Source organism: Ambystoma mexicanum, chromosome 5q (genome assembly GCF_040938575.1).
Source record: "Ambystoma mexicanum isolate Mex_15411 chromosome 5q, UKY_AmexF1_1, whole genome shotgun sequence".
Classification (NCBI taxonomy): Eukaryota; Metazoa; Chordata; class Amphibia; order Caudata; family Ambystomatidae; genus Ambystoma; species Ambystoma mexicanum.
In genome coordinates, this window is record NC_090933.1 from 672,504,501 (window position 1) to 672,532,259 (window position 27,759).

The window sequence follows — 27,759 nt, forward strand, 5'->3', positions numbered from 1 at the left end:
ATTTCTACCACAATCTGCAGAGCAGTCCACAATTCCCACAACCCTCCTTTAATAGTCGACCCTCAGTGGCAATAGACATCCTCAAGCCCTTATGTACAAATATGTCAACCCGTATGTCGGAACTATATCAAAATATGTGCTGCCCGTAATTTGTGGCCAACTAATATTTGAAGCAGTTTAACATAACTCTGTTTGTGTCATATAGTACTTGGGATGGTTGTGGAAGCCTGGTGATGCAAGATAGAATGTTATGGTGTGAGTGAGGGAATGTTAGTGGTGAAGGTTCTAGGCCCAGGCAGTTGGAGAGACCCTGTCTGGGTGATGGGAGCCTGTGGTGTTCCTGCTGAGCTAGTTATATGTAACGTAAGTATGCTTAATAAAGTAACTGCTGTAACCTACATGAGAGCCTAAGGATCATACTCTATTTCACTTGAAGATGGAGTCGGGATCCTGTGACCACTTCTCCTCCCATCAAGCTCATGATAAGACAGAAGGTCAGAAGAGCCTCCAACCACCCATCCTTTCCCGACGAATCCCAAATGCGCCAATGATCCACAAATACACTGAGTGGTACCCTCTCAGTCAGCCATACAGACCAGGTGCGGTTGTGCACCACGACCCCCAACCGGCCAATAGAGCTAGGGTTTGCCTAATAGCACTTTAAGATTGAATAGCAGCACCCGTGAGATGGATGGGCATGCAGATTAATACTCAAGCATCAAATCAATAATGACAAATCAACAGTACAAAAAACGGGGAGTTTCATGAATATCAGCGGATGCGTGATCTTCCCTCTCGCTTCACTACTCCAACGAACTTCATAAGAAACACAACATTTATACTAAAAACCCGTCATCACTGATGTTTAATGCTTAAAGGTTGGCATACAATTCTATTGGTTCTAGGAAAGTACTTTTGATATAGGTACTATATCTGTATATGGTAACGGAATAAGGGGATTGGGTAAACACTGTCAGGTGTGGCAACTAAACCCTTCCTTCAAAATGGCTACTGTAGAGGTCACTAAAAGTATGACATCCCATTGGTTCTACGAACTATAGGACCCTAGATTACTTGGTCCATTATGATTGGGTTGGCACCAACCCCACTCATACTTTTCCACTTTGCCTAGCAGCATGCAGAATGGTCGGCCAGGTGCAAGGTGCCCACCAGCTCCCAACGGCCTTCCTCCAATTATTGCTACAATCAATCATCACTTTAGTGGCCACGTGTCAATTATTTCACTGTGGTTGGCCTTGAGACTGCATCTCCTGTCTGGAAAAGTTCTGATATCTTCGCCTGGCCCACTGCCATGCGTAGGTGTGAAAGTCTCACTTCTTCTCGCTTGGTTGGTCACGTGATTCATACACCGTGAAATTGCCTTCTTCTCCATGTAATTTGTGTATTTGATTTTCGTTTTGCCCACCACACGCCTTCAGTTTCTTATCTTGACCTTTCTGAGCAGGATATTCTGTTCCTTGCTTCATTAATTGTAGCTACTGTTCGTCTATTTTAGCTGATACGACCTTGGATTTTTTTGGCACGATTTGCCTCTGCTGAGTTTTGTTTCTGCCTTTTATTCTTGATTTGTAAATATGAGCTCTCCTCATGTGGCCTCTAGTAACCTTTGGTTGATTCTGCTTCTTGTGCATTGTGGAAGTATACTTATATAACGTGCATCTTTTGGCGCTTGCCGCAATCTATCTTACTACTAAGCATAGCAAGCCGCACGATTTTCTTAGCTTTCTTGCAGTTCCAAGTATATGTAGATGCGTAAACTGGTCGACTATCTTCGTCATGCTCATAGCATAAGCTTCTTACATTTGACATCGTCCTTTCATCTTAGGTTCATGACGTCCCTTGTCCATGGTGTTCCTTCTCTTTAAGTCATTCTCAGGTCGTCATATCTTCTATATGTGAGTCAGTCCAGGTTCTTGTGACGTCACCATTCATCTTCCAGTAAGACCTTTTTGGCTTCTTCAGGGACTGTGCTCTGGCAATCTTCATTTTGTTTAATTTGTTGATATGGTTTTCTCAATGGGTACCTTACTGTCCATGTTTTCTTTGGTGTTGGTACTTCAATAGGTGCTGTTCTTCTGATAGGTACTGGACAGAGCCCCACAGCAGCTATCTGCTGGTTTATTTGCTCATCATACGTCACATACTTTGGCGTGAACGTTCCTGGTACTTCAAAATGGACGGTTGGAGTGCGGGCCCTACTTGGGACCTCCTCTATACAGTAGAAATCTATCCATGCGTGAGTGAAGAGCTGAATGCTGTGGTCAGAGACACCTATATGGACAACCTGGACTAAGCACCAAGAAGCCATGTTGCTGACGTCATTAGAGACACCACGGCATAGCAGTGTTAGACATGAAGCACATGTGCAATCTGTACTGCACTACATAAACACACACCCGAATACATGAAGAACATGAGTGCACAGTTCTATAGTTAGGGGACATATATATACATATTGGGCCTCATTACGAGTCCGGCGGTAACCGCGGCGGTAAAACCACCTGGTTACCGCCGGACTTGTATTACCATTCCGCCTCCGTGATTCCCGGAATTACCGGGGCATTACAACCCCGGTTTTCCGGGAATCACGGAGGTGGAATGGTGTTAATCCCCATTCCCATCGAGTCCTATGGGACTCGATGGGAATGGGGATCATGGAAACACCGACAGCATCTCGTAATGCTGCCGGTGTTTCCTCGGCCACCTGCAGGCGGGCGGTGTTAAACCCGCCAGGTCAGACCTGGCGGGAACATCACCTCCTGCCTGCAGGAGTCGGGATCAGGCGGTCCGGAAACAACGGTGGCGGCGGGTTTACCACCACCGTTATTTCCGGACCGCCTGAGTTATAATGAGGCTCATTGTCTTGATTTTATTATTTTTGTCATTAGCCAAATGCATACACAAACAAATGGACAGAGAGGATGGAAAGAAACAGTTCAACCCAATTCACAAAAATATAAATTTATTTTCATAAATTGCAAATATAAAGTGGTACTAGTCAAACCAAAACATAAAAAATCTAATTATACACTGATCTGGAATACCTCCTCCTCCAATCAGTCTTCTCCATCAAACATACTCATTCACACATACATTCATCATACTTCTTCACTGTGCATATCATATATCAGTCTTGTAACATACAGGACCTTTAACACTTATTCAGACACATTTTTTCTACACCTCATATGTATACTGGTGTGTCTCTCTATTCTGCAACAGATGTTGTCAAATGTTGTCGACACGTGTTTCCGTCAGACTTGGCGGGCCTCAATACTCTGGCCCTCACTTTTCTCTAAACTTCAAATCAAATAACAAAAAAGCATATTACCACCAATGTATTGGCCAAATGCAGTAACGCAGAAACCACATGGCCCAAGAGATCCTGAGCAAGCTTGCTGATGCTTAAAGCCAATAGTCACATGGATATATAGGAGAGCATATGAAACCTGATCAAATCATGCATAGCTAACCCATAGAGAAAGTAGTATAACATGGACAATATAGAAACCACATTATAAGGTTAAGGAAAATTACAGCAGGCCTCAAATCATTGAGCAGTAGAGAAGCTGAGCCGATTCAGGCTGGACAGGGAGCAAGACGCATGAGACAGGACCCACAGCCAAGGTCGAGAGATACAAAGACATTCCAATCCCCAGACGACAAAGGGACCAGCTGCAGGGAAACAAAATACATCCTCATAATTCAGAGATGCAGAGCTCAATTTTGTGGTCTCTAAATATGTGGTATGGCCGAGTGAAACAATGAATAGTGATCGGTGGTGGGAAAGGAGCCGATCCCAGGCAGCCAGACGGAGGCTGCATCAAGTGTGCAACAAGTGTTGCAACGAGTGTGACATGGTCTCATAGGCAAAGGTGGTACTCACAAGTTACAATTCAGACACATAGTCATTCACATCACCTTAAAAGGATGCACAGTGAGCTGAGAACCATTTCTGGTTCCAGGCCTGGGCACGTTAGCTCTAGCCAATCACAGTTTAATACCCTAGGGGTGGGTAGCAACAGGCAAGAACCAATGGTAAATCCACTACTCTGCAACAATGTATTAGTTAGTAAATTGGGGATGGGACAGGCCAGCCACCTGACATGTGAGAGCGGACTTCCAGCATTGCTCTTGCATACCTGGGAGTTCTTCCCAACACACTGCCGACGAGTTGGTCTTCATGAAGACAAGAAACCAGCATGGCAAAAGAGAGAAGGTTAAGGTGACCAGTCTGCTGCGCGGGATGCAGTAAAGAAGAGAGAAGACCCTCTGCCCCCACAAGTAAGTCCCATCACCAAGGGCAAACAAGAGGGGGAGTTGCAGGTAGTCCCAGGGGTAAAGGAACATAAATCCCCAACGCAAAACCCAGGGCTCTGCAGAAGTCCCAGGGTGCAAGAAAAGCCTGGACGATGAAGGAGGGGGAGTTGCAGCCCATCTGAACCCAGGGCTGAGAAACAGGAAGCAATCCCAGGGTACAGAGCCATTACCCAGAGTGCTGTACCAGCACAGGTGCCAGGATGCGGAAAGTAAAGTGAGCACTGCATAAGCCCCTGCTAGCTGGACTGGAGAAAGAGGGGGCAGCCGTCAGATTCAAGGATTTAAGCCCCAGAAAATGAATACACTGAGCACGTTGAAGAAGAGGGGTGTGGCAGCCTGGGAGTTATTAAAAGTACAGTTCCAGCGAGTCAAGGGGACAAGAAACTGAACCGTGTCATGTAGCCTTCAACGCAGCTTACCGTGCCGTGAGAAGGGGGTTTGCAATGACAGTTGGGCAACCAGAGCTTCCAAGGGCTTGGCTGCCGTGGTAGAAATGATGACGTCACGTTAGTCACAGAAGGAGATCGTGATCCTTCTGAAAACACTCTGTGTGCATTCCAGGGGTGCGAATGACCAACGAACGCAGAGCTAATACGTCCAACATAAGAGTAAGGGACCTGGCAGCGTTGGAGCACTGATCCGTGCTGTGATGCGATGCAGAGCGAATGAGGAAGATCGCACAGCTGTTGTTCACCAGCGATGTGAGGATTCAGCAGTGGATGATACAAAAGCGGTGAGCGGAATGCATATAGAAGAGTCTATGATGTGGCGGTTCGCCAAATAGGCTCTAGTATGCATTGAAAGAGCAACCTCGACATGGTGGTGATGCCGGGAGTTGTCTAAGAGAAAATTGGAAGAACTGTGTCAGCAAGGAACAGAGAGTGAGGGTCTGGGAAAAAGAGGTACTTTGAGGTACAGTGAAACAGCTATGTGGTGTTGTTGAGTGTTTCGCCGGGACCAAGTTGAGAATATTTGACGTTACAACACATATGTGAAGTTAACATTGTGTTTGTAACCTGAATAGAGCTTTCATGTTAGTAATGTGTAATGCAGTGGATGACGAGATGCCGTTTATTGCTTATTTCATTCATTTATGTACAGAGTTATGTAGGGTGCAGTTGCAGATGAGTGGTATGAGTATGGCCAAAATATAGTTTGTATCTGGATTTTCTATTTACCGAGTTAACAAGTTGAATTCACCAGTTGAGCAACTGCAGGTTGCAGGTATGCAATATGCACTAATTAAATCATTTCATGCTTATGTTTAAATAGTTCATTCTGCTCATGTGAGATTTTAAAGGTTAGACTCAGAGCTATGTTCTAGTTTGGGTGTCATGGCTAAGTTAATTACTTGTGTTCAGTAAGAACGGTTAACGTGAGAGAGTGCGCTAAAATAACCTGTTTGAGGAATTTTAGGTTAGGAGCTGAGATCAGATATGGACATTTAGGCCTTAAGAAGTTGGCAAAGTCAAAGGTATTCATTCTAATATGTATAAGGACATATGTATGTTGAAGTGACATGTGTAAATAGATGTGATGCACATACTAGAAATACACATTTTTGAGGAATTGCTGCTATAGAAGTTGTTAATCAACTATGGACTCTTAGCAATGTAATTTGAAAGGTAAGTGTCATGATGTGTAGAGCTGAATATTTAACATGGATGGAGGATTGTAAAATCTTGAGTATTTCTGTGGCTATTATTGACATGGTGAATTGAGAAGAGAGGGTGTGTAGATAGGGGGGAAGTATGCATTCTGCTTTGTGAGAGTGATTGTGAGTGGTTGTCCCAAACAAAGTAGATAGGGGGGATGTATGCCTTCCGCTTTGCGACAGTGGTTGTGTCATGCGTTTGTGCCAACCAGGGTAGATAGGGGGGATGTATGCCTTCCGCCGTGTGAGAGTGGTTGTGTCATGCATTTGTGCAAACCAGAGTAGATAATGGGGATGAATGCCTTACACCATGTGAGAGTGGTTGTGTCAAGCGTTTGTGTCAACCAGAGTAGATAGGGGGGGTTATGGGTACAATGTGAGAGATTGTGCATTGTTGCATTAACCATAGTAGATACAGGTGTGTGTTTGCATTCTGCCAAAAATGTGTGGTAGTGGTGTGGGGTATCCCAACCATAGTAGAAAGGGGGTTTACCCCCGCCATATGAGAATGGCTGTTATGTGGTATCAGCCTGAGTAGAAAGGCGGGGGGCGCCTTCTGTGTTATAGTATCAGAGTTGCACCTCTCATAAAATAAGGCGCACAGTGTGATTGTGTGTGAGTTGGTGAGATGTGATACCCAGTGAGTCTGACTGCGTGTTGGGTGAATGCGGTGTGTGAAGAGAGGAGATGTGTTAGATAGTGCTTGGGATGGTTGTGGAAGTCTAGTGATGTAAGATAGAATGTTATGGTGTGAGTGAGGGAATGTTAGTGGTGAAGTATCTAGACCCAGGCAGTTGGAGAGCCCCTGCCTGGGTGATGGAAGCCAGTGGTGTTCCTGCTGAGCTATTTATATGTAAGTTAAATATCCTTAATAAAGTAACTTCTGGAACCTACCTGAGAGCCTAAGGATCCTACTTTATTTCAGTTTAATTGCCTGTTGACCACCTATTTTAAAATGTACGTCTATATGCAGGTGCTTATGTGTGTAAAACTGCAGCAGTGCACAAAATGCACATGGTGGTAAATATGTGTTTTCCTATTAGTTAATGGCTGTGAACGTTCAGGAGAAAAGGTACATGAAAATAACCTGAAACTGCATGAGTATTATTTCAATTCACTATTAATTGTCAGTTGCTACTCATTGTGGCAGCTTAAAATGTGATGCCAGAACTCTTCTCCTAACAGGTACCTTTCCCTTCTACAGGGATAAATGTAAACCTCCTAGCTAGCTGGTGTGCCAGCCTCCTTCCAAGCTTGTCAAGAGTTAAAACACTCCTCTCATGCTGCTGAGAAAGTCACTTTGTTTGCCCAAGTCCATAAACAAGCTTTGTCAAAGCCAACAGTTTTACATTTGAGCAAGCATTGGATAGGCATTTGCCAGGCACTGCCGTAATGGTGATAAATAGCCATAAGGAGGGACGAGCTGTAAAATTATCTGAGTACCTAGGAATATGATAGCAGTTCCTGGCAGGTGTCTGACTAATACACACAAGCCAACAATTATGTTTTTTCCAATGCTTGTTTTTAACAGGACTTTGTGCAAGGAACAGATGCAAGGATATAAATAAATATTGTTATAAATCAAGTGGCTGAAGGTGCTCTTGTTTAAGACGTGTATTACAGAAGTAGTATATTTACATCTCCAGTTAAGCCTTTTGTTCTAAGAACACTGCTTTGAAACAACACTGTCAGGCTATTTACAGCACACAGTTTGATGTTACTGCATGATAGAGCTAGCTCAAAGATGGGTTGTTGGTATGGGACGGCAGGTTGGGGGTGGTTTTGGCTATAGGGATTAGTATGGCCATGGGTAATCAAAGAGTGATTAAATAACAAAACACCGCCCATATGCTGTGTGTCCCTCCTCAAATCCCATCTCGCTCTCCTCATTTTCCAATGCCATAATTCCAATTTATAGGTGGTGCGTGAATTCTCTGTAAATGGGGCGAGTCATTCGTCCTGATTTCAGCAATGTTGTAGATGTGCCTGGATGGCTCCCACTAATAGGTCTCCACAGTGAGTGAGAGGGAGACATGTTCATACCACCAAGTGGTAATGTATGTATTTCAATAGCAGATTATGTGACCCTGGATGGTAATGTTGCCACCACTGCTCCCCATACATCATTGGTCTGTCACAATCCACAACAGCCTGGCACAACCCCTATTCATAATGGTCCATGTCTTATTAGAGTTTGGCCTCAGTTTGATTCTGTACGAATGCTTCCCCTATGTTCCGGTGAATTTCTTGATCACCAGTGTGTTCATACAAAAACAGTTTAATAGCACCCTGAATAGCACCAATTAACATTACTTATACAGTGGTTATAGAAATTGCTGTTGGACTGTTTGTGGTATTTACTTTTGGACAAAGTTGAAAAACACACATAGAAAGATCTATTGAGGTATTAATTATTACAAAACTGCAAACTAAGGGGGTCATTCAGCATTGGCCAGATTTTTTCATACTGCTGAAGAATGTTACCAGCTCCGCCTGTGGAATTTCTAAACATCTACCCTACTCAAAGTATACCACCAGCAGAGTACCTCCAGTGCTATTTCAGAAATACCACCTTTGGTGGTGGTAATGTAAACAGGTTTCTGTAACATTATTTTCAGCCATTTTCAGCATCAATGTGAAGGGAGAAATGGATTATGTACAGTAGTGGCTTATATCACAATTGTTGATTTTCTTTATGCCCTTTTATGCATTATATGCGTACAGCGATGCGAGGAGGCAATCAGAGATGTCCACCTTTTTAACCCCTCCACATGGGCCATTGTAAACATGTTTTCACTGTATCGAAGGGAAACACCTGTGCTTCTGTTCTGTGCAGTAAAAAGAAAGATTTTAAAAATGTGGAGTCCGTTGGGATTTTTTACCTCCACCTTTAAGGTAAAATCAATGGTATTTGCCAAATACTGCTGATTTTATTCTTATCACCCAACTCCGAATGACCCCCTAAACCTGTGATCGTTTTCCCTTGTCTTGTCCAGAACACTCTTCTCTTATGTGACCAACAACAGACATATATGCAAATAAACACGAGATTCAGATACATATATACAAGGTCATATGAACACAGACACATTGTTCCACCGACACTTTCCTCTATCACAAGTACACTCAAACACAAACACACTCCACTTTATTTGAAAACACACATAAATATAATGGGCCACTCTTGCTCCCTCTCCATCACCAGGTCCAAGCCTTTCCGTGCTGTTCTCTCTGCTTCTGTGAGTTGAAATATGCAGCCAACTTTCCAAAAAAGTGCAACTTGGCAGCACAAAACAAGCCACATCCCCTAGCCATTTTTCGCTCTGCATCATCCAAGTGCAGACCCCATAGATAGAATTACCAGCAAGACCCAGACCACGACTTCTTGTAGTGTCTGGCAGAGGTTCACTGGCAAAATGGGGTGGTCTACTGTCTAACTGTAAGCCTGGGCATTGGCAGGGGGTGAGGGGCAAAGGATTTGGGCTTAGCGTGATGGACAATTAAATGTCAAGAGGAGCAAGGAACCAGTGACTGAGCAATGTCAGCAAGCGAAGGAGAAGGTAAGGTAAGGGGATTGAGTTAATAGTTAAAGGATGGAGAAAAAGGGGAGCAGAGATCTGAAAGTTAATTTAAGAAACAAGGTGGCATTGAGAATGCGGTGCAAGGGAAGGACACCAGAGGATGAATAAGGAAAATAGGGTAATGGAGACAGAGGTACATGTCCAGAAATGTAGGTCAGCAGATTGACTGTTGCTGAGATCTATGTCCGACCCGAATGCAGCTGCACTCGATTGTGGGACTGGTTTGAACCCCTTTCTTTTTTCTGACTAAGTGATGCATACTTGATTTATGAACATATGTTTCAATTACTACTTCTTTTATATTTTTTCAGGATGCTTTAGCCTGGAGACTGTCCTTGGGTGGTATCAGTGAACGGTATAAATCAACATAACATAACATGTTACTTGGTGCTTTGAAAGTGCACACAATTATATACAGGCTAAGTTTATATAGCCTTCCCCCGTGCAGATATTTTGATGCCTTGAAAACCAGATTTATTGAACAATATACTAGTTTTATCCCTTGAATAACAACTATGCAGAAACATTTTTTTTTGCTTCTAATATTGAAGATCGAATAGGAAAAGATAAAGCGCCTAATTCACAGAAGCGTTTTATAATGGCGCAATCCCATAGGAAAACATTCTGTGAATCAGGCCCTAAGTCTCCCCTGCTTTCTGCATTGGAAGCTGTGGAACGAGGAACACAGGGCTCAAATCCCCACCTTCCACACTTCAGACATTATGTGATCCTGAGAAAATCACTTTTCATCACTGTGCCTTACTTTCCTTAATTATCTGCAGGGAAAGCCTCACTCATATGAGTTTATATTCTATAGTGATACTCTTTAACAATTTATGTTAGGCATACTGGTGAGGAAGCAGGATGATAAATGAGGGTCTTATGTTGTGGGTGGTGGGTACACATGTTGCAGGTATGGGTTTTGTGTTGTGGGCTTGGGAGGCAGGACGCCAGGCATGGGTATTGTGCCATGCCAGCTAAAGTTTGGTTCTGAGAGCAAATGCAGACTCCCTGGATCAGCAATGGCTCTGTTCTACCAATTAATTCTCTAGCTTCACCACCTCTTTACATTGTTCTAAAACTAATGATGTGCTGGGATAGGAGAAGATGTAGCCTGCTATCAAAATACAAACTGCAAAACAATTAAAACTTTGCTCGAATACCAGCTTTCCCAGTACACCAAATATATTATCATGGTGAAATGATTTTACTGTTTGGTAAATCGGAGAATAAACCACAAACATAGCTACAAAATATGTTATATAATGAAAATAATGTCCCTCTTTTGTTCCCAGTGCATCCCTGTTGCTCCCTTTCTGTACTTCAAAGCAATCTTTTTGGCTTATAGGTGTTGCAAGCGACACCCAATAGCCCAAACTAAAAATAACATTTCTAGAAGGGACCATACATATATATGCACAAATAAATCCCTGGAATTATCATGGCTGTTTTCCTTCCCACTTTCAATACTTTAAATTGTTTTCAAAAAAATGAATACATTGTTAAGTTGTTGCCCAAAACCCACAGACATAGACAAAAGACTGTGTTCAAGGTATTAAGTGTTATTCCTTAAAACAGTGGGGCTCATTACAGGTCTGGCGCTAACCCTGCCGGTGATACCGGTGGGTTGGTGCTAGACCCGAAAACAATTACCAACACCTGACTTCCCGGTAACACCAGCGTATTACAACCCCGGTGGCCGGGAAGTCAGACGCCGATAATTCTGTTAGTCCTCATTCCCATGGAGTGCTAAAGGACACCATGGTAAGGGGGACACAGGAGCACTGGCACCGTTAACAACGGTGCCGGTGCATCCGTGAGAACTCTGCGAGCGGGTGCCGTCCAGCCCGCCAGGTCTGACTCTGGCGGGCGAGACGGCAACCCCCCACAGAGTTATAGTATGCCAGTCCGGTAACAATGGTGCCAGTAGGCTTACCGGCACGATGTTACCGGACCGGCACACTCATAATGAGGCCCAGTGTCTAAATACTTACAATTCATATTTACGGTCTTCCAAAGGAGGGCAGGCCCATGCAGGACTGTGGGTTTTTATGATAGGTTTCAAATACCAACCTAATCCCCTTTACAAATCAATTATTTTTCTATTTCTAATATAGACTAGCACAAATAATTCCTGGATTCCCCTGCAGAGATTTCTATATGACTGTGAAGGTATCAATTTACTTTTTTAAATCAGTCACCCATATCCAATAGCCTGATAAAAAAAGACTGTCCACAGGGTTGTGACAACTTCTTTAAAAAAAAAAAAGCGTTAATTCTTCCAATCATATTTGTGCTTTCAACGCTGTAGAAATTGTTCTTTTTTTCAAAGACCTGCCCGGTCTTTATAAGAAATAAAACAAAATCTATGTATAATTAGTACTAGGTAGTCTATGAAAAGAAAGTAAACATCATACACTCCTTAGGATGCTAACCCAATCCAGGGTCTTCAAAACGATTTCAGAAACATTAATACATGTGTTTGGATCACTCCTTGTTAAGCAAACATTGGCAATGCTAACAGTTTGGGCTTTTATGTAGGCATGGGAAAGGCACTTGCCGGCACAGCCGTAGTGGTATTAACTGGCCATTGATGGTAGCAGGTGCAAAATGGTGCGAGTACCTGGGCATATAGTAGCAGTGCCTGCCAAATGCCCAATACTTTTACACAAACCAAAACTGTTGGCTTTGCCAATGCTTGTTTTTAATAGAACTTCAGTGAAGGACACACAGACTGCTTATAATTCGAGTGACTGAAGGCAGACATGTTAAGGTGTGTTTTATACACCAGTAGCGGGTTTACAATTCCAATTAAGTCAATGCCTCTCAGCAGATTGCATTGAAAAAACACTTCCAGGCACTTAAGAGCAACGTTTGATGGTAAGGCCTGATTAAAGCAAGCTCAATTATTTCCCATGAGGAGGTGTGTTGGGCATGGATGGGCAAGAACTGGGTGAGAATGGCCATAGGGTTAGCATGGCCATGGTCAGTCAACCAAACAACACCTACAAGCTGTGTGTCCCTTCTCATATGCCATTCCTCCCTATCTGTACTCCAATGCAATAGTTTTGGCGTATAATTAACATATTATTGATGGTCCCGAGAGAGGGGCAAGGCACTCAAAGGACATTAGGCATGGTTTTGTTGTACATTTTTCCAAGATTTGTCCACTCCCATGTACATTTTAAAAAACAGATCTATTGGCTATGCGAACGTTTGCTTTTACACAAAACAAATAAGGCTGCTCCTGTTGGACAATCATCATAGAACAATTTACATCTAAAGCTAATACAATTTCAGATGGACTGGTGCCTAGGCACATTGCATACTGAAATAGTTAAGTTTTATAGACCTACCCGAAAGTCCTATAGGAGTTATGGGCCTAAAAGAACAAGTTAAGGGCCTGAGTGTAGCAACAGGGTTTAACAAAGTTTGCAGGCCCATAGCCCCTGGTACAGTCTGAGGCCATGGTCTATAAAGGTATTATGTCCCTGGGGGCAAAGGTGGGTGAAATATTCTTTTTAAAAAATGAAAAAAGAACAATCTGCCTGGAGTGGTTGCTGAGAACTAGATTATTCTCAGCAACCACGTACAATGTGATGAGGAGGGGGGCCAGGGCTTAGATTGCAGCCAGGCTCATCTACCAGGTGCGGCCTGGCAAGGCAAATGAGTGGTGGTCAGGGCTGGTCCTGTGGTAAAATTGCAGATTGCAAGCAAACAGCTGGAGGTAAATCAGGCCCCCACCAGCAGAAAACTGCTGTTATTTCTGGCACTGGAATTACCGGTGCCGGAAAAAAACAGAAATCCTCTACATGGAATAGACCACGCTGCAGAGGAGGGCCCAATTTACTGTGCTTAGTTAAAAAAAAAGTTCAATAATGGAGTACTGAAAGTGCACGGGAAAACCCAGCATACAACAGCTCTCAATGTTACAATAGATGTGAGCCGTTTTTAAACACAAGACACGTCATCTGTGTCATCATAATACAATATCAATTACAAAACTTATGGATACATGAGATTGGTTAACATTGTAAGCTACATATAGAGTGTATATGATTGGGTTAGACATATTGGATGGCTCCTCCTGGGCCCATTTTACCTGAGATAATACTTTCAATAACATTGATAATTAATTGGTTGGCGTTGTTCATTATAGGTGGTGTGACACAAGGGATTTCGATTGGTTGGCATTTTTCTCACCAATCTTGGACATCCTGACAGGCATCAAGATACGGGAGAGAGAGAGAGAGACAAAAGGTGGGGGAGAGAAGTCGATGTGCTGCTATAATTGTAATTAAAGCAACTCATTGTCATTCCCAGGCGATTAGGCCAGGCCATCACTTTGTACATGGCCTTGTGTATTATCTTGTGTCTGTCTGTGTGTTAGGGAGTTTGGCAGGTGTCTTATCTGTGCTTGTATCATAATGAATAGCCAGTGTTCTCAGCGCCTTTTTCACATGTTAGAAGGCCTTGTTGTAGAATTAATTTCTTCCTATTTATTGAACTTTTCAGCTAATTCAAGCATATGTCATACTCCTTGTCACCACTTGAGACACCCTTTGTTTCTCTCTATAGAGTCTTTCGCATAAAAGTCTCATGCTACTGGACATCAATGGCTGTATGCACTCCTATTAATTTAATTAACTTGGGAGGCTAGTGCTTTGCGGCCTGAGAACTGTTATTGTCCTTCTATGTTCTGCTTACCCACTACTCCGTTCCTGACATTCAGACCACGGCATTCACTGTGAATTACAATCTGTGCAGCTTCAGGATGTTCTAAAATAGATGTGTTGTTGTGAATTCAACATCTTGGATTCTAATACTTTAAAAAAAATGTTGGGCCTGCTGCGGCCTCTATGTTAAGAAAATGTCTGTACTCCTGCACTTTTGCCTCCATGTTGGTGACTCGATGTTGGCAACTTATTTGACGTTGACACTGTATGCCACAAGAATGCATCTATGCACAATTGCCGGGAAATTTGCATTTGTTTTTCCCTTTTCTTCCTTTTTCCCTTTTTGAAGCTTTTTCACCAAATTTTAGATTTCATTCTGTAAACTCAGAGTCAATACTGAAACCTGTAACTGCCTTCAAAATTCGAAAATTGTCCCTGAAGCTCCTCCTGATGAACCAGCATTAACATTGCTGGACAACAAACACCAGTAGAGGAACATTCTATTTAGAACTATTTACCACAAAATACTCTTTTAATGACTCATATTTGACACACTTCAAGAAATATATCTTCGCAAAAAACAAGTGACTTAATGATTGTATTTGTTTTGTCCTATTACAAACACACGGACAACAAGTTTTGGCACGCAAAGTGTTGCTCTTCTCTCTAAACTCCATTTTCAACCAGTATTGGGCAGATACAATATTTGGAGCAGCAGGTCAGCGACAACCATTAATCAAAACTAAAACGAAGTTTGCCAGTGGTCTGTATTTTATCTGCAAATGCATTAGTGGTTCCTTGTTTTGTTTCACATTCACATTCACCATGTACATTATTTGGTCTATATTAAATCCCTACTAGTGTCACTCAACCTAGCTAATTTGTTATGACAGATGTATATGCATTTATAGTTTAACTGTTTTGTGGGCTCTGCCTCAACTTGTATTGTTTCTCACCCCCAGACTCACGGGGCAGCTGGGTCTGTTTATACTCTTTCTCATCTTTAGAGTAACAAGGAGGGGGAGGGGCAGACGTTGGTGCTGGCACATTTATCTGCACCATTACAGGATGGATCAATTATCAATTGCTTGGGCAATCTGAAATCCACAATTAGTAATGTTGCTCATAATGTGTGTTTTTCCTTCTGCCATATGCAGTGAATAATAGTTCTCAGTAGATCAGTAGCTCAGCCACCATGACAACAAGGAGGGCAGAACTTGTGTCTGAAAGGTCAGCTGACAGCAGAAGGAGACTGGAGCAGCTGTTTCCCGGCCTCACTCCACCACCTATTTCTAGTGCTGGTTTCAGGAATCATTTAAATAAAACGTGAAGAGAACTGCTGAGTCGGGGGTCTGGCCAACAGTTGGTTCAGTCTCCCTTTGCTGTCAGCTGACAATGGAGACATACATTCTCCCTGCCGGAGTGTTGTGCTGGTGGGTGGAGTGGAGTCTGGTGGGTGTTCTACCTGTGCTGCTGACAGAAGGAGCCTCACACTCGCAGAATGGCAGCCCTGCTGAGAGGTGCAGGCATTTTCAGATGACATTAATAGACCGCTTAATTAGCATTCAATCCATTTAAAATTGGATAGGAAACCCGGCATACATATACCATCCTGTGCCTTTAAACGTACAGCAGCTCTGCCAAGAAGTGTTCTTTTGTTCCATTAGGAATGCGAAAGTCCTTCTGAGACGCGATGGTTAATGTTCCCTTTAATTATTTATATCGATATAGGTATGGTATTTATAAAGTGTAATTTTAGAAACATAACAGGAGTTCGACATAATGGCCCTGTTCTAGAGATACATTGACAGACTTGGTAATACTATTACCATATGTCCACCACAGGGGATTAAACACTTCATGTTTCCTATAACAGATTTGATTTATATATGTATAATCAGAACACCCTAGTGGTGTTTGCAAGAAGCTGATTGGTCAATCTCTATACGCACTGGTATAGCCAGCAGATTGATTACAGCCCGTAGTTCGGGTTACATTTACTACCTGAAAACCCGAGGTTGTAGGCGGGCGGGGAAGTGGATGCGTTGGCGTGTCATTCTGGAATGAAAGAGTTAACTTTCCCTTTCCGAAATGCACGTAGCAAAACCAACGTGCCCACTGTAGGCAAACCCAGGGAAATGAAACTGGGGAATGAAAGCAAAGGGTACGCTTTCTTTCGTAGCTTTGCACATAAACATAGCTCTCAACTCACACGCTTTTGGCGGGTGTCACCCGCCTTGTAAACAGCTGACTCACCCGCCAAGCCACCTTCACGCCCATTCGTTTCAACGGGCCTCTCACCCGCCAAAAATAAAATCGGGTGTTTTCACCCGCCTTTGCGACATAAATGGTTGAGAGCTATGACATAAATAGAAACGGGACTGACATAAACTGCACTGCAGCGTTAGGTAGAACGTATGAAAAAGTTTGTTTGTAGCAGAGAAATTAAAGGAAATGCTGCGCACACTTCTGGGCGTTCAGTGGAGCAGGGAAGTGCCAATGGAGACGAAGGGCACAGAAAGGTAAGTACATTGCCTGTTAATTTAATGTATGTGCAGATGTAACTTGCAGATGTATATGAACTGCATGTTTGTGTTGAGTAATTGGCAGCTAACGTGTATATATGGGGGGAGGCGCACACCTAAAGTAAACTTAATTTAAGCAGGGGCAGGCATACCCACAACTGATTCCACTTTACTATGATACCCCTCCCACCCTAGCACCTTCCACCACCCTATTTAAAAAATGAAACATGTTTAATTGAAGTACAAATAATGTCTGCAACATTTACCATTTTGCAATTTTTTGTACTTCAACTAAACATGTCTCATTTATTCAACTTTAATTAAACAGTGAGGGTGTTCTAATAGCTTTATAGACCTGCAGCGATGGCCGTACCGGGCGTTATGGTCCCTCAGACCTCAGTCTTCAGGGCCTATAACGCCCGGTACGGCCCTCGCTGCAGCACTATAAAGCTATAATATTCTCACATTTATTTATTCAGTTTGCTATATATAAAAAATCTTACAAAGCTTACACAAACACATGAAAAAAATATATGAATATATATCACCCATCCACAATATTTACAATTCATTGAGTGACACCTTCTCTTCTTCACTTAATTCACACGAAATTAACAATATGACATTAATTAATCATGTTAACCCTGTTATCATTAATGAAACCATTTTCTTTTACTCTTTAAATGAAACACATTCGTTTACATATTTTGATGTATATCACCATAAACTACTCAACATGAACATGTTTCTGTTCAGTGGCATAGTAAATATTGAACATTCATCAGGATTGTAATCATGATCAGATATGAACTATTCACAAAAAGCGAGGTTCCCCAGTCGGCAGGTGATAATTTAATTCTTAAAACACATTTCTTTTAAATACCAAGAAATTATCTTCTTAGAGGAACCTTTTTGTCAGTAGAAAGTCTGAACTGTTTCCTGAACGTGTTACATGTAGGATGCAGAGACAGCAGAAATAGTTGGAATTAGTTGAGAGATTGGGAAAAAGGATTTGTCTAGCAAAGGAAAGGGTGTATTCATGCCTGAACGAGTGAGAAGGTGAGACACGTGGTGAACAAGAGTAGCAAACACACTTCTACAACTGGTAAGATTTAGGGGAGTCTTCTACACAATGTGTGTGTCCACCGGTTTATGTCAATAGAAAGTATGTGCGCATGCCTGTATTCTACCTTGTGAACAGCCAGCTGATTGAGTGAGACGGGAAGATGCTAGGTGAGAAATTGCAGCTTCCAAGACACTACATCTAATAAGGGTTGTGTGTGTCCGTCCCACACAATATATTTAGTAACTGGTGATAAGTGGTGCCGTTTATAATAATGGTCTTACTTCCTTCTTCGATAATATGTCTGACATCTTCATGCCAACCAATTGCTATGGTTGAGATGCCCTTAGTTCCGAAATGGGAGAAAGAGGATATCAGACTGGCCTATAGGATATTAGGGCAATGCCCACAGGGCTGTTCCAGCAGCTAGTGTAAGCCATGCTTTGTGAGCACATGTGGACCAGTTTCTTGTGCAGCTAGTACATTTGGCTAATAATGCTGGTTCAATCTGCACAAATGTCCTAAAAATGGCCACCAGGCACTATTCAAACAGATGGCCAAGAGAATCACACACTTCAACTAGACAATGTGGGTCGCTTTTCTTTTGATGCCTGGCTTATTTCTGGGCCCTGTTTGAGTCTGCCATCTCCTCCTTTGTATGAGAGCGGTCCTTCTCCCACTCTTTCTTGCTTAGCTTATGCCATCGCCATAACTGCCTAAATGCCTGTTTACCTGTAAGGTGTGTGCACACACAACTGATTTACAGTTAACTGCAGTGTCTTCAGATGGTTTTCTTGCACTAGCTTTTTTTTCTACTGCCATTGTGGGCAATGCCAACAGAAGTATCTTCTTACATGGGGATACTGCTAGGCATATATTGGCAGAGCAAGCATGTACATGTTTTCTTATAATATCATTACTGGCCTTATGGGCATAACAAACAAGAGTATGTTCTTATGCGGCATACATTGGTGCAGCCAGCATGGACATATTAGGGAGCAGCCGAAATGATATATTTCTTTACACTGGCATAATACACGTACATGTGGTGTGAAAAGACATCATGAAAATGTATTGGAAATTGCTCATATGCACTGTTGGTGTAAACTGTGTGGCTTTTACCCATTTTTTCACAGGAAGTGTGCTGTAAAGTGCATCATTGTAACTGCTAATTTGAGGTATTTTCTCATGGGAGAACCCCCCTGAGCTCCTATTGGATGGTTTGGGCTCTCTTGCTATTCTTGCTCGCTCACACAAATTCATGTTTAAACCCTTCCAAATTGAAAAATAACCAGCTTTCACATTTTCAAAGATACATAAAAGAGATGAGTTCTGGTGTCAATCAGGTGCTCGGCTATGCTTAATCAGTGCATCCTGTTCAGAGCTCTGTTAGAGAAGTAGCATATGTTTAATGGCCAGTGGAGCAGTTTAGCTGGTGACATATTGGTTGAATTTTGCTTTAAAAAGGTCTTACTTTTTTTATGCTGCCGGGTACATAGATTTATTTGCGCTTATGTGCTGCTATTGGAACAGTCCACATTGGGGAGAGATTTTGAGTTATTGAAGGATGCGTCTAAGTGCGTATTTAATTTCGATGCTGTTTGTACAATCCAGTACAGCACGGGGTTAATATGTAGTACCACATTCCGAACATTGACAAATATATTTTGTGATCACAAAGTTAATGCAGCATCACCCTCCCTCCATCACAGGGTAAAACCCTGTCGGCTATGTCTAGGGTATACCCTAGACATAGCTGACATCATCTCTCTCAACAAACTCGACTTCTTAGCCATTACTGAGACTTGGCTCCACGCAGCCTCAGGTCCCACCTTAGCGCTAGCCATACCTAATGACTACACCATCTACCACACAGACAGACAAACAAGCAAAGGCGGTGGTGTAGCCATTATTGCCAGAAGCTCCTTTAATATCAGACTTATACAAAATCAATCATTCCCATCTGCAGAACTACTCACAATCAAAATAGCCTCATCCAACACAAGCACAATCACTACCCACCTCATCTACAGACCGCCGGGCCCCATATCCTCGTTTAAATACGATATTGCTCTCCTGCTGTCCAACAACACTAAAGCCAACTCTCAAATACTTATCCTTGGTGATTTTAACCTAGGGTATAACGACAAAAAAGATGATAAAGCAAGCACAGTCGCCAACACCATATCAGAACTAGGTTTCACTCACCACTCTTCGCAACCCACCCACAACAAAGGCCGTACCCTCGACTGGATAGCAGACCTCAACTGCAACACCACCATCCTCGCCAACTCACCTTGTGCTTGGACTGACCACCACCTCATCACTTTCACCATTAACAAAAACAAACAAACATCTGAAACCCTACCCAACGCTCCTCCCGCTCTCACAAGAAATAGGAAAAACATCACACTTGAAAAACTCATCCCTCTGCTCCAACCCATTATCGACTTCACACCCTCCATTACCAACCTCACTGAATTAGTAGACCACTACAACACCACCATCCTCAAGGCCATAAACACAGTAGAACCACTGAAACTGCGGAAAGCCAAACCACGCGCACACCTCAACTCGTGGTTCACTCCTGAACTAAAACCTCTCCGCAAAAATAAAAGACAAGCCGAATCAGCTTGGAAGCAGTCCCCATCCGCCAACAACAAAACAGCCTACTGACTAGCCTCCATCAACTACAAGACAGCTATCATCCAAACAAAAAAGAACATGTACAATGAGAGAATCTGCCATGCCAAATCCAACACCAAAGAGCTTTTAAACATCCTGAGAGACCTAGAGTCTCCGTCTCCTATACCAGACACGTGCACCAAAGACATCGCCTGGTGCACCAACATTCAAGAGGCACTCCTTGGCAAAATTGCCATGCTACAAGCCAAAATCGAGTCTAAAAAAGAAAGTCTTACCTTCACTGACAATCCCATCTCTCACACCCACTCCTCATGATCGGAAAACAACCTATTTGATTTCTCTACCATCACAACTAAAGAGGTTGAAGACATAATCAACTCTCTTAAACCTTCCAAATGCCAAGGCGACATTTGCCCTGCTCCAGTTATCAAAGATGCGGCCAAACCCCTTGCACTGTTCATCACATCCTTAATAAATTCATCCTTTTCTTCTAGCATAGTTCCCAATAATCTAAAGGACTCCTGGGTCCTACCGCTACTTAAGAAACCATCTCTAGACCCCAGTGTCCCTACGAACTATAGACCTATCACCACTGTGCCCTTCCTCCTAAAGATCCTCGACAGAGCTGCCTATTTGCAGATCCAGAACCACCTAGAGAAAAACAACCTGTTAGGGCTAAGACAATCAGGCTTCCGCCCCAAACAGGGCACAGAGACAGCCTTGATCAACCTCAAGACACAAATGGACAATCTCAAAGACAATGACAAACTAGCCCTCCTTCTCCTCCTCGACTTATCGGCTGCTTTTGACTTGGTAAATCACGACATTCTTTGCAATCACCTAACCTCATCCGCTAACTTCTCCGACAAAGCCAATGCCTGGATACAATCCTTCCTGAATAACAGATCAATGAGAGTCTTCGCTCCCACAGCCTCTGCCGCACCAGCCCCCGTTACTTGTGGAGTCCCCCAGGGCTCATGCGTTTCCCCCACACTATACATGTATTCACAAAACTCTCTTCGACATACTAGACCACTTGGGTGTTATCTACACGAATTACGCCGATGACACACAAATACTCATCCCACTAACAGGCGACTATACCACCGACAATACAGTACTTAACAATATTTACTCTATCATCCAAGAATGGATGGCCAAACACGGACTCTGCCTTAACGACGACAAGACTGAGCTCCTTCTTCTAGGCTCCCAAGAAAGACTCAACAAACTCGACAAACTTTATCAGACATTCACCATCGACGGCAACAGCATATCTGTCTCCAACAGCATCAAAACCCTTGGCATATACCTTGACTCTTCCCTCACACTAACAAGACAGATCAACGCTATCTCATCCTCCACCGCCTACACCTGCAAGCTCATCAATGCCAGCAGACCCTACCTCTCTACCTCCAACTGCACCACCCTAGCCAGAGCATTAGTACTCTCCAAAGTTGACTATTGCAACGCTCTGTACTTGGGCACTAGCCAAAAGAACATTAATAAGCTGCAAGTTATACAAAATAACGCACTAAGAGCGGCCAGGAACATCCCCAAACACGAGCACATCTCTGCTACCAGACGCGACTGTCAGTGGCTATCTATACCTCAGAGAATCGTATATAAAACACTCTCTCTCACACACAAATGCTTATCCAACCAAGCACCCAGATACCTCTCAGACAACCTCACGTTCTATACACCAGCCCGACTAACCAGATCAGCCCAAACACACTACTTAAATATCCCCAGATACAAGCTCCAAAAAGCAGGCGGCTCAAGCTTCCCTGTGCTCACCGCTAAACTCTGGAACACACTACCAACCGACTTGAGAGTCGAACCCTCTTTCCAGAGCTTCAGACATAGCGCCAAAACCTGGATCCTGGCCAAGGAAGCTTAAAATCACCGACTTATGACAACTCATTTGCATATACCACATATCCTGATCATTCTCAAATCGCACAAATATGTCTCCACCTGCATACTGCTAGCAACTGAGCTACAATATATAACCATCTACAATGTGCATATTACCAGTAACTGTTTTCATAATGTACTCATCGCATGTAATGTTCACATACGCCTGTAAAGCTTACCGACTCTTACCCAGCCTGGAACCTCTGAACGCAACACTTTTTCACTACTATGTAATCATATCAAGCGCCTGGATGCCCGAGGGTCTAGCGGTGCGCTATATAAATAATAAACTAAACTAAACTAAACTAGAACAGCAGATACAGATAAAGAGAGAGACAGGTAATGCACCGAGTGGGCTTGCAACACCCTGAACAATGAGTAAAACAGTGTTAGCATGCATAGAATCAGTCATTTGCAGAAGCCTGGCCGTCTCTGCAAGTTGGCGCTAGAGATGGAAAATGTTGACTGTATGAGCTCCTACTCTGCCCGGCACAGTGATCTTTATCCACCCAGGTGCTGTATTTCACATATTTTGATTCTTTTGTAAACATACTGAATGCTGCTCTAAAGTGCTTAAGCATTGTTTTCAAGCTGCTTGGCACATTATTGTTGTTAATTTATGTTGCAGCTAGTGGAACTGTGCACACTTTGGAGAGAATTGTAGAAGTGTTTGTCTAAGTCAGTTTTTTTATATCATGCTGCTTGTACATCCCAGTACCAAAGTGGTTAAAAGGTGGTGCTGGGGAAGTCCAGAACAAATAAGGCATGGCTAAACACTCACAAACATGACTTGTGAAAGGAAAAATGATACAACATTGCCTTCCTCTATCCCTGGCGGACACAGCTGATAAAGTTAAGAAGGGAGAAGTGCAATGCAAAGAAACATGCAGCTCCCTGATGAATGAGCAACATGGCTTCTCAGTGCATAGCATCCGCCATTTCATGAAAGACAGGCCTACAGTGTAAGCTGGAGCTTGAGCAGTAGACTGTTGCCTGCAGGAGCTCCTTTAACATGCAGGCCAGCACCTGAGATCACCCAAGAAGGAGATGTTCACACAGAAAGAGGAGACATTTATCTTGTCCCTTGACTTGCATTGAAGAGAGGAATATTTTAGGTGGGAGAAAGTTCAAATCTCTGAGAAATTGCAAAAGTTATTTTCTAAAAATAAATCAGAGCCCCTCACCTAAATAGGGAGGGTTGGCATGTATGCCTCTCGTCTATCCTGCATAGTGCAGTTTTGTTTTTCCACTTGGGTGCTGCATTTAATTTTATCCTTGTTCTATTGTAAAGGGGCAGGCTGCCCCAGAGTGCATGGCTAAACACTGACAAATATTTGGTGTGGGGGGAATTTGTATGTGCATGGGTAAGCCACCGTTTCCATCTATCTAACATTGCATTGCACAGGACTGTGGAGCCAAGCACCAATGATTGGTGGACAGGAATGGACTATCACACGGTTTAATATGCAACGTTGTACAGTTGGGCACCAACATCGGGTGCATTCAGTTGCAGTACCAGTGGCCAACCATTGGCCATTAATTGGGGGTGTCACACAATCCGGCACTAACACATGCCTACAGCAGCGGAGTACCACAAGCACATAAGGGTTGACGCTATGTAGTTCTGCAGAGTAATTTACCTACAGACATGTTACCCCTGTACTTCACTACTGTCCTCGCCAAACATATGGCTCTGAATGCTTGAGTTTTCTTTATATTTCCTGGGATTTTGCAGCATCCAAGTTAGTCCATTACTACAGTCCTATAAAAGGTATTCTTGTGCACTTGGGCACCAACATTGGCTGTATGCCTGTGCACTACCACTTGATGTTAATAGGTGGCACTGTGCATTCTGGCATAAGTATTGGGAGTGCAGCCCAACTAGATTTGTGCCTGTTCGGTTTTAGATGTAGTGAAACCGTGCTTTCATATTTGTCACAGTCTTTTGCACCCTCTTGGTTGCAATACTTTTTTAATGAGCAGTTGTAGAATTGATGTCCACTTTGTATTACTAAATAATAAAACATTTGAAAAGCACACGCACACTCACACGTGTTCCTATATGTGTATTTATTAATACAGACACACATTTCCTTCCATTTGCTACTATTGACACATCAGCCATGGCACTCATGTGTTTCTGCACATACAATGGTTACTATACACGCGCATTTACATCATAGAACACAAAAGTCAGATCGTAAACACTAATGTTCCTGCACAGATCTGTCCATGGGACCAGAGCAATGATATGAAAAACGGATGGAATAAATAAGAGTCGATAGAATGCATGGAGTGGGTGGAATGAATGGAGTGGGTGGAATGGGTAGAGTGGACGGAATGGATGGACTAAATAAGAGTCGATAGAATGCATGGAGTGGAGGGAGTGGGTGGAGTGGACGGAATGGATGGAATAAATAAAAGAGGACAGAATGGGTGGAGTGGACGAAGTGGATGGAATTGGGTGGAGTGGATGGATCGGTTGGAGAGGACTGAGTGGACAGAATGATGGAATGGACGGAGTGGAGGGAAAGGACAGAATAGATGGAATGATAGATTTAATAAGAGTAGCTGGAATGGACAGAGTGTACTGAATAGAGTGGATAGATTGGACAGAGTGGACGGAATAACAAAATGTATGGAACGGACAGAACGGACAGAACTGACAGAGCGGATGAAATCCGAATGTAAATGTTAACCTGCTGCCCAGTTCACTTCCTGTTGCTTTATATCTGTATCCCCCTCCTGTCGCTGTAAACCCAGCCCCCAGTCTATATATGTCCGTATGTCGCTCTGCTCCCTGCCTTCCTGCTCACATGCCTGTCTCGGGCTCCTTAAATATAACCATCACATCACATCACTACGCATACTCTCTACTATACACCATCATTCAACTAGAACACAGCTATACCCCTGATTAATTCGGCCTAGCTGTCCACATAACAACTCGACCCCATGATCACCTTATCACCCTATAAAACGCATCTAGCTGAGCACATTCCGGCTAACTGCTCACATACGCGTCCTTCAGGCCTAACGCAGCCAAAGCCCAGTCTGGGTGTCCACCCACCAGACTGCACACATCTAACTGATATCCTCATCACCACACCTAACGGTAGGATGCAGCAACCATCCGGCAATTACATCAGCTGCACACATATCCGGGGCACCCACGCACCCTACGACACTATCCCTCTCTACTGACCTGAACTACAGTTCCCAACGGCGTTCAACCTACCAGCGCTTTGAGGTCATACTAATGATATATAGAGCGCTATATAAATACCAAGTAACATAACATAACATAACAGCAAAGCAGGAGCATAGGAGACACAAACATGTCGGAGAGGGTACAAGTTAAAGCTGGGAGATTTGCTGCTGGCCAATTCCATCTTAACCAGAACAAAATTGCAGTTTATCTGTGTGCCTTCAAAACCCAATGTATATTACTACATGGTCTGCTAAGAGAATTGCACGCAGGGCTGTACATTCACGGCCTCCATTTAAAAAGGCATTGTCCTCTTAACCTTTCAAAATACAGAAGTGATTTACTCCAATTGTTTCAAGTGACCCCCTCCCCTGTTAGAAATATAGTACTTTTTTTATTTATTATTACCTAATGAATACCTACCAGAGATTGTAATATCAAATGTCATTGTTCAAGTTAATTATCTTACAATAAAAATAGACATTGGGGAATCATGTGTATGTCTGGCCGCCTCATAGAAATTGTTGCTTTATGTTCATGTCAATGCTTCTTTTCACAGACCTGAAAGAAAATCAGAGCAACCGATGTGTGAAGAGCACGAGGATGAGAAAATTAATATTTACTGCTTAAACTGTGAAGTGCCAACCTGTTCCATGTGCAAAGTGTTTGGAGTTCACAAGGACTGCCAAGTTGCACCACTCTCACAGGTTTTCCAAGGACAGAAGGTACATCCCGTGTTCTTTGCATGCGTGTGTCTTGTGACCTCTCAAAACATGTTCAGCCCACAACTGTCAGACCTGGTGGACAGGCAAAAGGATAGGCAGCACTGGGTGCAGCAGCCACTTCTCGCTGGGTCAATAGACATTCTGTAGACGTCTAGCGCCAGCTCCACCCACTTCATTATTGCAAAGTATCTATGATCACTATATTTCTAAATGGATTTTAGCTCATACACTGCAGAGGGAATAGTGTTTTGTGGCAACAAAAATCCTGACCAGAAGAAGTACAGCGGGGAGCAAAATTCTATGCGCTACAGCCACATTCTACCACAACCTAGCTCACAGAAGGTGCTTCAGTTTTAAGAATAGTAGGGAGGTAAAAGTAGTATTCAAATACACTACAAACCCACCCCTCCAAAGGAAACACTCTGGGATAATCTTAATTTGAAATTGAATTTGTAGGGAAGAGACCACTTCCCTTTGCGCTGAAGTGCAACGGATGCAGCATGTGCAATTCTTAAAATGTTCCCATCACGTGATGGAAGATGAAAGAGTAAAACAAGGTCAACCCTGCCATAAATCTTTACTTTTGCCTACATTTTCTGAAAAGTGTAAATTAGTTTAGTGTATTTATTTGTAAAGCGCACTTAACCCTCAGCTATCTAAATGCCTCCCAAATGTAATGATTGCGGGAAGCATTTAAAATGGACTTCTATGAGTCTGCATGCATTGGCCAGGGGGTCATTGCAGGTGGATTCCTTAGAACTCCCTTGCATTACTGTCAGCATGAAAACACGTGCGGGGAGAATAGCAGACACATGTGATAGGCGGATTGGGAACAGCATACCACCACTTTTACTGCCATCTTCACCACTCCGCAGGTCCCTCAAAAGGACCCCCACAGACACAACAGGCCAGTTATATATTTACTGCAGGTGCATATCTGTAGCTTGAAGCACAGAACATGTGAAGATCTATCAGGGATCGAAAGCGGTTCAATGGATTGAAGTCGTCCATAGGTTTGCTGATTAACAGAAGGTGTGAGAGGTAATGCCACTAGACTTATAGAGTGTGTGTGGGGCGGGTCTACTTAATGGACCCACGCAGAACTGGCGCTCTACTCTGCTCTTCCACTGGAGACTGAAGTTTTCTAAGGCACTTCCAGGCCTGCTGTCTCCTCTCTTAGTACTTGGGTGTTCTCATCCCTGGCTCTCAGTGCAGGCATGCTCCAGAGTCCATCCAGCAATGTCCCTTATGCTCCTCGTGGATGTTAAGGGAAGGTGCCCTCCCCCTTCTGAGAGAAGCCATGTTCGTGTATATGGAAGGGGACTCCAAATGTCAATAGCTCCAACAGGTCATCAAAAGAGTGTGGGGATTCCACTCCATTCAAGGGTAATCCCTAAGGGGGGATTTTTGGCTTTCGAGC

The 27,759-nt window shown here is 43.2% G+C and overlaps 1 protein-coding gene across 3 annotated transcripts in view; it reads left to right on the top strand.

The window, feature by feature from the left end:
• TRIM55 (tripartite motif containing 55) overlaps positions 1–27,759 on the top strand; it is a 508,360-nt gene that overhangs the window by 103,522 nt on the left and 377,079 nt on the right. For 2 of the 3 annotated variants that reach the window (XM_069621126.1, XM_069621125.1), the window contains exon 3: positions 26,174–26,339. In XM_069621126.1, coding sequence (XP_069477227.1) covers positions 26,174–26,339 — 166 coding nt within the window. Of the gene's footprint in view, positions 1–16,656; positions 16,775–26,173; positions 26,340–27,759 lie in introns of those variants that run through there. The other variant, XM_069621127.1, reaches the window with a different exon arrangement.